Raw genomic sequence first — 13,347 nt, 5'->3', positions numbered from 1 at the left:
TTTTAACATTGCACAAAATTTGTTCCTGACTCTCAAGAGATGTGTGTGTATGCATGGATCTTCCACCTAAGTTCTCATGGATTATTTTCTTCACTTTTCTCTCGTTTTGACTTCACTTCATAGTGTAAGCCTTAAGTTAAGCCCATAAGTTTATGTAAATTTCGTATTTCGTATCTCGACCTCCCCCTTGGGTGGGATAGATTCTGGGGCTAAGCGAGTGGCTGGCTGACTCTTCGGTGGAGTTCCTCTCTCCTATCTTCATGCTGTTGCGGAACCTATGGCATTTTCCCGTGTGTATTTGGTGTGTTCACTGGTGGTGTGCTGTTTAACACTTTTCCCTCCCTCCTTTTAGAGCAGCCTTTAGCCATCGTGGTAAGTTCCAGCCTGTCCCCTGTATTGGGGATTAGTGTCATAGCATTGAGTTGGGCTTTAGCCCACAGGCCTCTGTGTTTATGTGTATGTATGTGAACAGATTATGGTTTTTGTTATCATGTTGTGCTTTTAATATTGTGGAAAATTTTTATGTATAAATAAATTAAATATTTTAATTTAATTAATTAATAATTAATTTATATATAAATTAAATAAAGATTTATTTAGGTTTATTTTTGTTAATCCTGTCCCTGCATGACCAGTGGGAACAAATTTGTCTTGTCTATTTTGGATGAATCCTTTTTTGGATTAATGTACAACTCAAAAGAATAAACTATTTCCTGGGGCAAAATACCATTGTCAATAATGGTCAATAATGACATTTATCATATTGTACTGTTCCAATTAGACTTGCTGAAATTGCGCTCTTGCCACATTTACTAAACTCCACCTGTTCTAATGAGAAATCTCTACAATACACTCGTCCTGTGTCTTTGTGCTGCATGATATTGTAATGAACCCCCAGAAGCAGATGTCAGAAAATCCATATGTTTATTAGCAGTAGAAATGTGATTAGAAACTCTTAGAAGTAAATTATGAAGCTAAAATTATGGTCAGAGGACAGGCACAGTTCAAAAAACTAACAATACAATAGCAAACGATTTGCATTGAATCGTTGAGTAAGCATGCTTATAAATGTAAAAACCAAGAAGTGGGTGGGTCAGTATTCGGGAGAGTGCTCCCACTAGGCTTCCTCTGACTCTGTTGTGTTGGAGACCCCTGCTTTAGAAACAATAAGATATAATACAGAGGTGATTGAGCTCAAAGTTCTGCTAAATCAACAGAGTCTGAGACACTGAGATCGAATTAAAATACAATTATCTCATTTATATTGCTTCCATCATCATGATCATCAGAATCATAAGAAATATACAATACATTTATGAGATAAAGAAAAGTATTTGTGCACTCTGTATCTGTGAATGATTACAGAGGAAACAAGAGCAGAGACTGAAACTCAATTATCATCTAAATATTGTCTTTGATATTGTATAGATTTAGCACTTTTCATTTAAAATGATACACATCATTGAGAAACATCTTTCTCACAGATCCAGGGTAATTTAGCAGAACATTTCCGGTCATTCCAGGTTGCAGTCAAATGTGAAGGATAAGTGTAAATCACAGCACAGTCCTCATCACCTCGATTATTCGGTTCCCCTTGAGCCCAGGACCTGAAACTAAGAGAATCAGATCTGATTCAATCTCCTTCAGTTCCACACATTGAACTGAATCCTCTCAGCCTGTGTTTACTGAAATGCACATTGGAACAATAAAAAATACAAGTATAATAAGGAATAATCTTTGTTCAAGCAGGAGAACATTATTAAGATGATTTCATTTGTATTGCATGATAAAAACAGGGAAATATTTTCTTACGCAGTGTTCAGTGGTGTATCGTCCACCCATTTCCACTCTCCCTCTTTTACTGTGTCTCTCAGACCAATCCAAGTGTCAAGGTTGTCCAGATGTTTAATGATGAACTCCTTTAAATTACATAAAAAAACAGCAGAATAAAAAAGTCTCTCTCTCTCTCTCTCTCTCTCTCTCTCTCTCTCTCTCTCTCTCTCTCTCTCTCTCTCTCTCTCTCTCTCTCTCTCTCTCTCTCTCTCTCTCTCTCTCTCTCTCTCTCTCTCTCTCTCTCTCTCTTTCTCTCTCTCTTTCTCTCTCTCTCACCTGTTCCTCTTTGCTGTTTATGATCACCAGGTCTGCTCCTTTGGCCTTGCAGTCCTTTCTGCTCTCCTCCCAGCTCTTCACCTCATTAGATGTAACATAAAAACTGGAACTAAAACTAAAACACTTCTGTTTACCTACAGATACCAGTGGAAAAGATTTACAGATCAAAATACATAAATTCTTGTGTTATTAATATTATTATTATTGTTGTTGTTGTTGTTGTTGTTGTTGTATAGTCATGATTTCTGTTTCACCATGTAGACAATAGTATATGAGGAAAACATTTAATCAGCCGTAATTAACATTAAAACAGATATTAGTTATCTATTAGTCCTCCAGTAGACTGTGAGACCTCTTCAGACTCAGGAGTTACCTAGTTGTAAGTAATTAACTAGTAGTTAGTGCTAGTAACTTAGTGTTAATTAAGTATAATTCATTTATTTTTTTCTTACTTCATTCACATTTACCTTCAAGTTCAGGGACAGTATTGTAAAGTTTAGCATTATTACAGAGATTCACCTAATTCTAAGATCCTGGAGGAACATGTGAGAGGATGTGAGTTTAAATCATTATTCTACAGATTCAAGATGGTACGTGGATTTCCACTGAGGGCATTTAACTGTTCAGCAGAAAATTTAAAACAAAATTCAGCTACTTACATGAACTATGTAATGTTTTCTGGTATCTGTCTCTCTCCTCCCGTAACTGGTCTCTGTCTTTAGTCAGGTTATTGTAACTGGACTGTAACTGGTCTCTGTCTTTAGTCAGGTTATTATAACTGGTCTGTAACTGGTCTCTGTCTTTAGTCAGGTTATTGTAACTGGATTGTAACTGGTCTCTGTCTTTAGTCAGGTTATTGTAACGGGACTGTAACTGGTCTCTGTCTATAGTCAGAATGCTGAATTTGATCCACAGAACTGTGACGGCAGTCAGCAAGGAAACAAACAGAAGCAGCACCAACCACACTGCAGTCAGTCTGCAACACCTGCTCCATGCAGTGTCTCCTCCTACAGGTACATGAACACCAAAGACCCAGGTTTTAGTATCTCAAACTTATCTAGCATTTACAGTCTAACATAAACACTGAGCTGGAGAACATCTTAGTAACTCTATCCAGCCGTCAGTATGAAACTCCTCCCTTTCCACTAATGCATGCAGCGATGGGTGGAGCTTTGGGCTGGTTTTGAATAAGCTGACTGGCTTACGAAAACATGTATGTGTAATAATATAATGATTTTATAATGGTACAAAAAATAAGGAAATGTTCCTTTCTGCTGAGGCCTTTAATTACAGTTTACAGCTATAAGATAAATTGGTTTCACAGTTGTCTCAATGGTTTACGTGTTATCGACAGTATAATCTGTTTATAAAGTGCAGAAATCAGATTTAAATGTTTATGTCTTGTGTTAAAACACATGCAGATAACGTAACACAAAGGTGATATGAAACAGAAAGACAAGCAAGGCTAAAAAACAAGCTGAGTAAAGAGAGGAAGTTACTCATTTCTCTCTGTGTTCCTCTCACCTTGTCTACATTCTCACAGATATCCACCATCATCTCCACTCACTGGAACATATAAAATCCTAAATGAACGCTTCTCTACTTTATAAAACACTTTTGCAAACTTTAACATTTGTACCTGTGTGTTGTTCTTCTAGGTGTCTCTCTGTGTCACAGTTGTTCTTCTCTGTCTCAGGGTCGTGACCTCTAACATTGTCTGCAGTCTCGTAGATTTCCACCACCATCTCCACTCGCTCAGATGAACGTCGAAGCATCTTTAAACTATAAAACTAGCAATAAAACATGAAACTACTGCGTCTCTGTATAGACGTGACTGACAGTCTGCACCTCTGTGCAAAGAATGAAATGTGCTGCTCTCAGTAAAGGAAGTCTGTCATAGAGCAACGTGGACATTTCATTGGCTTCTTGTGGTCAAACTGTGAAGAATTTTGAGCTGTGCTTCTTACACATCCTGTAGATGTTCCTGTTAGAGTCCAGCAGTTTTATTAAATATCAAAATGACTTTGTGGATTTATAATGGTGTATACATTGCGCCTTTTTGCACCTTCATCCTATTTTTCTTCCTCATAACGTCATTACACAAAGCTATTAGACTTTTTACCTGTTTTAAGACTGATTTATATATTTAGATCAGTTTGAATATGATCATATGAATTCAGTTACATGTTCCTGCAGAAGATATAAAATTATTTGTACATTTACTTATTTATCAGAAACACTGCAGCTTTACTCTGAGACTGAATGACACACGGTCCACTGATCTAAGATCAGCATTAACACCTGCTGTATTTCACAAAATAAAAAGTACACACTGACAACTGCAGCAATCTTCAGGACTGAGAAGATTGTTGTTACTCACTAATATGACAAGCTGAGTGTTTATTTCCTAACTGAGAGTGTGAATAATGAGAGACTGCAGAGGAAATGACTGTCTATACACTATATGAACAAAAGACTGTGGACGTCTGACCATCAGGCTCATATATGGTTCTTCCCCAACGTATAAAACACACAATAGTATTAAACCATAATAATCAGTACTTTACTAAACTCCACCTGCTCTAATAATAAATGTCTACAATACACTCATCCTGTGTCTTTGTGCTGCATGATATTGTAATAAACCCCCAGAAGCAGATGTCAGAGAATCCGTATGCAGAGTTTATTAGCAGTAGAGTCCAATACAACATTCTAGAAAATGTGAAGCTAAAATCGTGTTCAGAGGACAGGCACAGTTCAAAAAACTAACAATACTTTATTTTATGGAGTTCACTTGATTTTTATCCATTTTGTACATATTCTATGAACCTTTAGGTGAGCTACTCAGAGTGTTGTGTTGGAGACCCCTGCTTTAGAAACAATAAGATATAATACAGCGGTGATTGAGCTCAAAGTTCTGCTAAATCAACAGAGTCTGAGACACTGAGATGGACTTAAAATACAATTATCTCATTTATATTGCTTCCATCATCATGATCATCAGAATCATAAGAAATATACAATACATCTATGAGATAAAGAAAAGTATTTGTGCACTCTGTATCTGTGAATGATTACAGAGGAAACAAGAGCAGAGACTGAAACTCAATTATCATCTAAATATTGTCTTTGATATTGTATAGATTTAGCACTTTTCATTTAAAATGATACACGTCATTGAGAAACATGTTTCTCACAGATCCAGGGAAAGTTAGCAGAACATTTCTGGTCATTCCAGGTTGCAGTCAAATGTGAAGCATTAGTGTAAATCACAGCACAGTCCTCGTCACCTGAATTATTCGGTTCCCCTCCAGCCCAGGACCTGAAACTAAGAGAATCAGATCTGATTCAATTTCCTTCAGTTCACACATTTAACTGAATCCTCTCAGCCTCTGTTTACTGAAATGCACACTGGAACAATAAAAAATACAAGTATAATAAGGAATAATCTTTGTTCAAGCAGGAGAACATTATTAAGATGATTTCATTTGTATTACATGATAAAAACAGGGAAATATTTTCTTACCCAGTGTTCAGTGGTGTATCGTCCACCCATTTCCACTCTCCCTCTTTTACTGTGTCACTCAGACCAATCCAAGTCTCAAGTTTGTCCAGCTGTTTAACGATGAACTCCTTTAAATGACATAAAAAACAGCAGAATAAAAATCTCTCTCTCTCTCTCTCTCTCTCTCTCTCTCTCTCTCTCTCTCTCTCTCTCTCTCTCTCTCTCTCTCTCTCTCTCTCTCTCTCTCTCTCACCTGTTCCTCTTTGCTGTTTATGATCACCAGGTCTGCTCCTATGGCCTTGCAGTCTTTTCTGCTCTCCTCCCAGTTCTTCATCTCATTAGATATAACATAAAAACTGGAACTAAAACTGAAACACTTCTGTTTACCTACAGATACCAGTGGAAAAGATTTACAGATCAAAACACATTCATTCTTGTGTTATTATTATTATTATTATTATTATTATTATTATTATTATTATTGTTGTTGTTGTTGTTGTTGTTGTTGTTGTTGTTGTTGTTGTTGTATGGTCATGATTTCTATTTGTCCCCATAGACAATAGTATATGAGGAAAACATTTAATCAGCCGTAATTAACATTAAAACAGATATTAGTTATCTATTGTTCCTCCAGTAGACTGTGAGACCTCTTCAGACTCAGGAGTTACCTAGTTGTAAGTAATTAACTAGTAGTTAGTGCCAGTAACTTAGTGTTAATGAAGAATTATTCATTTATTATTTTTACTTCATTCACATTTACCTTCAAGTTCAGGGACAGTATTGTAAAGTTTAGCATTATTACAGAGATTCACCTCATTGTAAGATCTTGGAGGAACATGTGAGAGGATGTGAGTTTAAATCATTATTCTACAGATTCAAGATGGTATGTAGATTTCCACTGAGGGCATTTAACTGTTGAGCAAAAAATGTAAAACAAAATTCAGCTACTTACATGAACTACAAAATGTTCTCAGGTATCTGTCTCTATCTTCCCGTAACTGGTCTCTGTCTTTAGTCAGGTTATTGTAACTGGACTGTAACTGGTCTCTGTCTTTAGTCAGGTTATTGTAACTGGACTGTAACTGGTCTCTGTCTTTAGTCAGAATGCTGAATTTGATCCACAGAACTGTGACAGCAGTCAGCAAGGAAACAAACAGAAGCAGCACCAACCACACTGCAGTCAGTCTGCAACACCTGCTCCATGCAGTGTCTCCTCCTACAGGTACATGAACACCAAAGACCCAGGTTTTAGTATCTCAAACTTATCTAACATTTACAGTCTAACATAAACACTGAGCTGGAGAACATCTTAGTAACTCTATCCAGCCGTAAATGAAACTCCTTCCTTTCCATTAATGTATACATGATGGGCAGAGCTTTGGGTTGGTTTTGAATAAGCTGACTGGCTTACGAAAACATGTATGTGTAATAATATAATGATTTTATAATGGTACAAAAATAAGGAAATGTTCCTGTCTGCTGAGGCCTTTGATTGGTTTCACAGTTGTCTCAATGGTTTACGTGTTATCGACAGTATAATCTGTTTATAAAGTGCAGAAATCAGATTTGATTGTTCATGTCTTGAACATATAAAATCCTAAATGAACGCTTCTCTACTTTATAAAACACTTTTGCAAACTTTAACATTTGTACCTGTGTGTTGTTCTTCTAGGTGTCTCTCTGTGTCACAGTTGTTCTTTTCTGTCTCAGAGTCGTGACCTCTAACATTGTCTGCAGTCTCGTAGATTTCCACCACCATCTCCACTCGCTCAGATGAACGTTGAAGCATCTTTAAACTATAAAACTAGCAATAAAATATGAAACTAACGCGTCTCTGTATGGACGTGACTGACAGGCTGAGTCTCTGTGAGAAGAATAAAATGTGCTGCTGTCAGTAAAGGAAGTCTGTCATAGAGCAAAGGCGACATCAGTATCTTCTTTTGGTGAAACTGTGAAGACATTTGAGTTGTGCTTCTTACACATCCTGTAGCTGTTCCTGTTAGAGACCAGCAGTTTTATTAAATATCAAAATAACCTTGTGGATTTATAATGGTGTATACATTGCACCTTCATCATATTTTTCTTCCTCATAACGTCATTACACAAAGCTGTTAGACTTTTTACCTGTTTTCAGACTGATTTATGTATTTAGATCAGTTTAAATATACTCATATGAATTCAGTTACATGTTCCTGCAGAACAAATTTAAATATTTGTACATTTACATTTTCAGAAACACTGCATCTTTACTCTGAGACTGAATGACACACGGTCCACTGATCTAAGATCAGCATTAACACCTGCTATATTTCACAACAGAAAAAGTACACACTGACAACTGCACACTCTCTCAGTCAAGTGTGAATAATGAGAGACTGCAGAGGAAATGACTGTCTATACACTATTTGATCAAAAGACTGTGGACGTCTGACCATCAGGCTCATATATGGTTTTTTAAACAAAGAAAACACACAATTTTATGGAATGTACGTTTTCCTGTTTCCTGAATTTGCTGGCCCTTCTTCAGTTGTGCACATCTCTTCTTCTGATTGATCATGTGAACACACTGACTTCACACCCACTCATCATTCTCGGGGAAGACCCATCAGGGATTCCAAGAAGCTCTCCCCTTCAAATCTAGGCCCCTTCATTATTGAGAGCATTATTAACCCCTCCATTGTCTGTCTCAAGCTCCACAGCCCTGCTGACCCCCCCCTCCACCCAGTTGGGCTATGTTATTTCACCCTGCTTACAGCATGAAGAGGCTGACGGATGTGTGTCTTAGGGAGCCTGTAATACTTTATACTGTGAGGGAGTATGGAGGGGCAGATCTGGGTATGTCGACCTTTCATCCTGAGCCCCTCTCTAGTCCAAAATTTACATTGGGCCCATCTGGGTAAACCTGGCCAGTCAACTGGAGGGTCCCATTGTGAATGGGGTTGGTACTGTCATGGTACCTGTTTTTTCTGTCCTTGTGTGTTTTCCTCATGTTTTCTCCTTCCTAATGTTTCCTGTGTGTGTCTCATGACTTCCCAAGTACCCATCTGTCTGCAGCACAGATAAACACCGGTTCTCCAGCGATTCACCAGCAAATCATTCTGGCTTCCAGTGAGGACCACAATTCATTTGTCTGCTTACTTGCTTTCTGCTACATCCAGCCTTGCTTCACCTCTCTTTTCTTCTCCCCTCATCTTTTCCAACAATTAGGTCCTGCTCACTCTGTGTCTAGTTACCCCTTCCAGTTACCCCTACCGATTTATTAATAGAATTTAATTCAATTTGTTTTGATTAAAATAAAAGTCTTGAAAAGATAAACTTTATTCATCTTTACTGTTTGAAGCAGAAAGTCCCTGCAAATCAGAAACAGTCAAAACAGTCAGAACTTAAATCACAACAGAAACAGTGTCCTCTCAGTCTCCTGAAAATTGTATATTATTTTAAATGTGTTTCATGTTGTACAGCACAATAAATGAAACAAGTACCAAGTAGTGCCAGTCTATTTTTCTTGTTATTGGTGCCAGTTGCCCACCCCCACCCCCAACTGCTAGCTGTGCATCCCACTTTCGAATAAAGCTGATTCTGATTCTAATGAATTCTATAAGTGATCTTGTTTAAGTTCTGCATTGTTGTGTTTTAATCACGTACACAGTGGGCCAATTCATCATGGTTTATTCTGCCATAACATCATTTGCAAGATGATTATAGGCTTGAGTGATTATTGATATGTATGTATGTGTGTATGTGTGTATGTATGTGTGTGTGTATGTATGTATGTATGTATGTATATATGTGTGTATATGTGTGTATATGTATGTGTGTGTATGTATGTATATATGTATGTGTGTATGTATGTATATATGTGTGTGTATATGTGTTTGTATGTATGTATGTATGTATGTATGTATGTATGTATGTATGTGTATGTATGTATGTATATATGCATGTATGTATGTGCGTGTGTGTGTGTGTATATGTGTGTATGTATGTACTGTATGTATGTATGTATGTATGTGTGTATGTGTGTATGTATGTATGCATGTATGTGTGTGTATGTATGTATGTATGTATGTATGTATGTATGTATGTATGTATGTATGTGTGTATGTATGTATATGTGTGTGTGTGTGTGTGTGTATGTATGTATGTATGTATGTATGTATGTATGTATGTATGTATGTATGTATGTATATGTGTGTGTGTGTGTGTGTGTATGTATGTATGTATGTATGTATGTATGTATGTATGTATATGTGTGTGTGTGTATGTATGTATGTATGTATGTATGTATGTATCTTTGCAAAGACTTGGCAAATAAATCTGATTCTAATGAATTCTACATGTGATTTTATTAAAGTTCTGGATCGTTGTGTTTTAATCACGTACAGGGAAACGGGGACAAGAAATATATGAGTAAATAAATAAGCAAGACAGTGACTACACGGTACTAAGTGTTTTGGTAAAGACAGGGAGAGTAAAAGGGACATTCTGTGCACATCTTCCTGTTTCTGTACATTGATGCTTTTTGGTTGGAATGAATTTGTAGGCGTTAAATGTACAATCTGGCAACCCTGTTCCTGCTGTGCGTCTGTTGAATTATCCCCAGGACGCCTTGCGAGGGCGCTGACACGTGTTCTGTAGCCCCTGAAGCGTCAGTCACGTGAACGGCGGCAGCTCGCACGGTTCAGTCTGAACAGTGGCGACTCCCGGGGATTCCTCTTTGTAGGCGCTGCCTGTGTCACGTGACCCCAGAAGGCTGTTTTGCGGACGTTGTAGAACGCAGAGATCCACGCGGTGAGTTATGGACGAGCCGCCTGGTTTTCGGTAGTCTACGTGCTCGACGTTTGAACTCGAGGTGGACGGAGCGACAGAGAGCCAGTCAGTATGTCTCCGATGCTCCTGCAGAAACTGTTCAGTAAGAAAGCCGCGGCTACCGTCGGGGGCGCCAGAGAGAGAGCGGCGGAGGCGGAAACTCGGTAAGCTGACGGTTTATTAAGGGGGATTCGGTACACTAACGGCACGCACGCGCACGCGCACTTATTCATGTTCATGTAACACTGTGTTATGGGCTTCTTATAGTGATGCTCTCGTGCTGTTTGTTTTTAGAGTGATGCTCTCGTGCTTTTCTCAGAGTGATGCACTCTTGCTGTTCTCAGAGAGATGCTCACGTGCTGTTTGTATTTAGAGTGATGCTCTCGTGCTGTTTGTTTTTAGAGTGATGCTCTCGTGCTGTTCTCAGAGTGATGCTCACGTGCTGTTTGTTTTTAGAGTGATGCTCTCGTGCTGTTTGTATTTAGAGTGATGCTCTCGTGCTGTTTGTATTTAGAGTGATGCTCTCGTGCTGTTTGTATTTAGAGTGATGCTCTCGTGCTGTTTGTATTTAGAGTGATGCTCTCGTGCTGTTTGTATTTAGAGTGATGCTCTCGTGCTGTCTCTTGTGCATCTTTTCCCAAACTCACCCAGTTGCATCATCTTACATATACCTTCTTATTCACAATTTTCACTCACATTTATGTTTCTGTGACTCTCTGGATGCGAAATTATGTCCGCGGTAAACATTATTTTATATTCGTTTGGGTTCATTACTTCCGGTTTTGTTGACATAGCTTAATCCAGATAATAACCAGCCTCGTCTGTGAAATCAAACCAAATAATGAGCTGTAAGGTGCCAGATGTGATCTATAGGCGATAAATGTAAATAATATTATGTAGGGTTGTCGCTACAAAACGCTTTTTAAATCTAAAATGCCACGCATGCGCAGAGCACATACTAGCCTACAGCGCCGACCTGTTCCTGTTGCGCATGCGTGGGAAGCTTGAGGAAACAACCAGTAGTCAGTCATATGACTCAGTTGTTATTCTCAATTTCACTCTCATGTTGTTGTTTTTTTCATCACTGCTTTAATATATAAAATCACACTCGGTGTACACTATATACCCAAGTGTTAGGAAGTCTGACTTTACATGCGGATGAACTTTAATTCTTATCCCTAGGGGTTAATATGGAGTTGGCCCACATTGTGCAGCTCTAACAGCTTCACATCTTCTGAGAACTATTTCTCAGGATTAAAAATGTGTTGTTAAGTGTTATGTGTTGACGTTGCAGAACGTCGGCGACGTCTGCCCGTGCGTTGACCCCGCTCTGTGATTTTACCACTTACCACTTGCTGAGTTGCTCTTGTTCCAAATTGCTTCCACTTTGTTGTTATACCACTAACAATTGACCGTGGAATATTTATTAGTGAGGAAATTTCACAAACGGACTTATCCGTTGTATGTATAACGAGGTGCTTGATTTTTATACCCCTGTGGCCAAGGAAGTGATCTGAACACCTGAATTCAATGATTTGGAGGGGTGTCCCAAAACTTTTGCCAATACAGTGTAACGCTGTATAACAACACTTAATGTGTGTTAATGTTATGGCGTTTAACATCTAATATGTCAGTCATTGTAACTGACTGTACACCTGTCTGTCTCATTCACATGTTAGTCTGTAGTGAGAATACTGAACTGTGCTGTCTGGATGTGATACTAGATTTTAGTCCTATTCATCTAATATCTATGAACAGCTCACTTACCAGTGCTCACAAGGTCTTGTCTGTGGCACAGTAAGAGCATGAACACGGTAAATAAAAATTTCATCCGAACCAAAAAAACATTCATCTTACAGTTCTGTCATCTGCTCTTTAGTGTAATATGGAAAAAAGTGACAATAAAGTACACAACCAATTTCACATCCATTATGCCTGTGACTGGATTTCTGCCAATGACATTTTACAGTTTTGTCAGCAAAACGGTTTGAAAAATATTTACATTTGGCATTTGGCAGATGCCCTCATCTAGAGTATGATTTATACAACTGAATAATTGAGGGTTAGGGGTCTTGCTCAAGGGCCAAGAAGTGGCAGATTGGTGGTCCTGGGGTCTGAACCGTTCAGTGGATTTTTAGTTGTTGATGCTACTATGCTTATTCCACCAAAATCCAAAAGATTTAGTTTAGTTTAGTCTTTCCTTTTTGTATTCTACTACAGAAATATCCATGAAAGCTGCTATGCTGTTAAATTATCTACATACATGGATGCATTAAAGCAGCAGTCAGTAACTTTTTAAATGTACCATAAAATGAAATGGTAATTAAAGTTTGTAGCATTTATCAAGTGTTAAATGAAACCGCAGTATTATGAGGTTTTTGTTTTTGGTATAAGGCTATTTATTAAAATTTATTTATGTTAAACTTTCACCAATCAAAGGAGCGTGGCACAAATTAGCCGGGTTTTCGTCTCGGTATTTCTTCTCACAGTTAACTGTTAAGTGTTATGAGAAAACAGAATTATAGAGAACTGCTTTCTCTGATTAGATGCACTGCTTGTTCTTGTCCTTAATTACCTTTAAAAACATTTATAATGACATTGACACATTTATTATGAGGTGTATTGTGTCAGTGATTACTGGTCACTGCTTAAGACAGACAGGTATGATTTTTTTCCTGCTTTGGGGAGCGTTATTAATCGTCCAGTGTGAAGCTGTTCACATCAATTTGTCGACTATTAAAGAGTGACATATTTTTATCTGTTTAGTCTCTGAAAATTTTGAGGAGTTTCACGTAAACCGACATTTGATTTTTTTTTTTTATGTTTTAGCAGCTACAAACATTCCTTCGATCATTTATCTTATTTTTCCCTCAATTGCCCTATGATAAGGCATTAAAACGTCCAGCAGATAGAAGCTTGTGCTG

General features: G+C 37.9%; 3 protein-coding genes across 3 annotated transcripts in view; 1 reads left to right on the top strand and 2 right to left on the bottom strand.

Moving 5' to 3' along the window:
• Window positions 1-1,441: 1,441 nt before the first annotated feature.
• LOC132860942 (CD209 antigen-like protein A) lies at window positions 1,442-3,884 on the bottom strand. Its single transcript, XM_060892272.1, has 5 exons — window positions 3,749-3,884; window positions 2,769-3,116; window positions 2,110-2,243; window positions 1,813-1,919; window positions 1,442-1,613 (listed from the first exon to the last, which is right to left on the bottom strand). Exons 1-5 carry the CDS (start codon window positions 3,882-3,884, stop codon window positions 1,460-1,462), a joined length of 879 nt encoding a protein of 292 aa, XP_060748255.1. The 3' UTR covers window positions 1,442-1,459.
• Window positions 3,885-5,283: 1,399 nt separating this feature from the next.
• On the bottom strand, window positions 5,284-7,403 carry LOC132858305 (CD209 antigen-like protein E). Its single transcript, XM_060888595.1, has 5 exons — window positions 7,268-7,403; window positions 6,567-6,830; window positions 5,868-6,001; window positions 5,636-5,742; window positions 5,284-5,431 (listed from the first exon to the last, which is right to left on the bottom strand). The coding sequence occupies exons 1-5, from the start codon at window positions 7,401-7,403 to the stop codon at window positions 5,284-5,286; spliced, it is 789 nt and encodes a 262-aa protein (XP_060744578.1).
• A 2,868-nt stretch (window positions 7,404-10,271) lies between these two features.
• The window catches only part of fnip2 (folliculin interacting protein 2), a 15,806-nt gene continuing 12,730 nt past the window's right edge, over window positions 10,272-13,347 (top strand). Inside the window, exon 1 of the mRNA XM_060864556.1 lies at window positions 10,272-10,587. Coding sequence (XP_060720539.1) covers window positions 10,496-10,587 — 92 coding nt within the window. The 5' untranslated portion in view covers window positions 10,272-10,495. The remainder of the gene's footprint in view (window positions 10,588-13,347) is intronic.

The sequence above is a fragment of the Tachysurus vachellii genome, chromosome 2 (assembly GCF_030014155.1).
Source record: "Tachysurus vachellii isolate PV-2020 chromosome 2, HZAU_Pvac_v1, whole genome shotgun sequence".
Lineage (NCBI taxonomy): Eukaryota > Metazoa > Chordata > Actinopteri > Siluriformes > Bagridae > Tachysurus > Tachysurus vachellii.
Note: the sequence above shows the minus strand (reverse complement) of the source record. Positions and strands in the feature narration are given on the sequence as shown.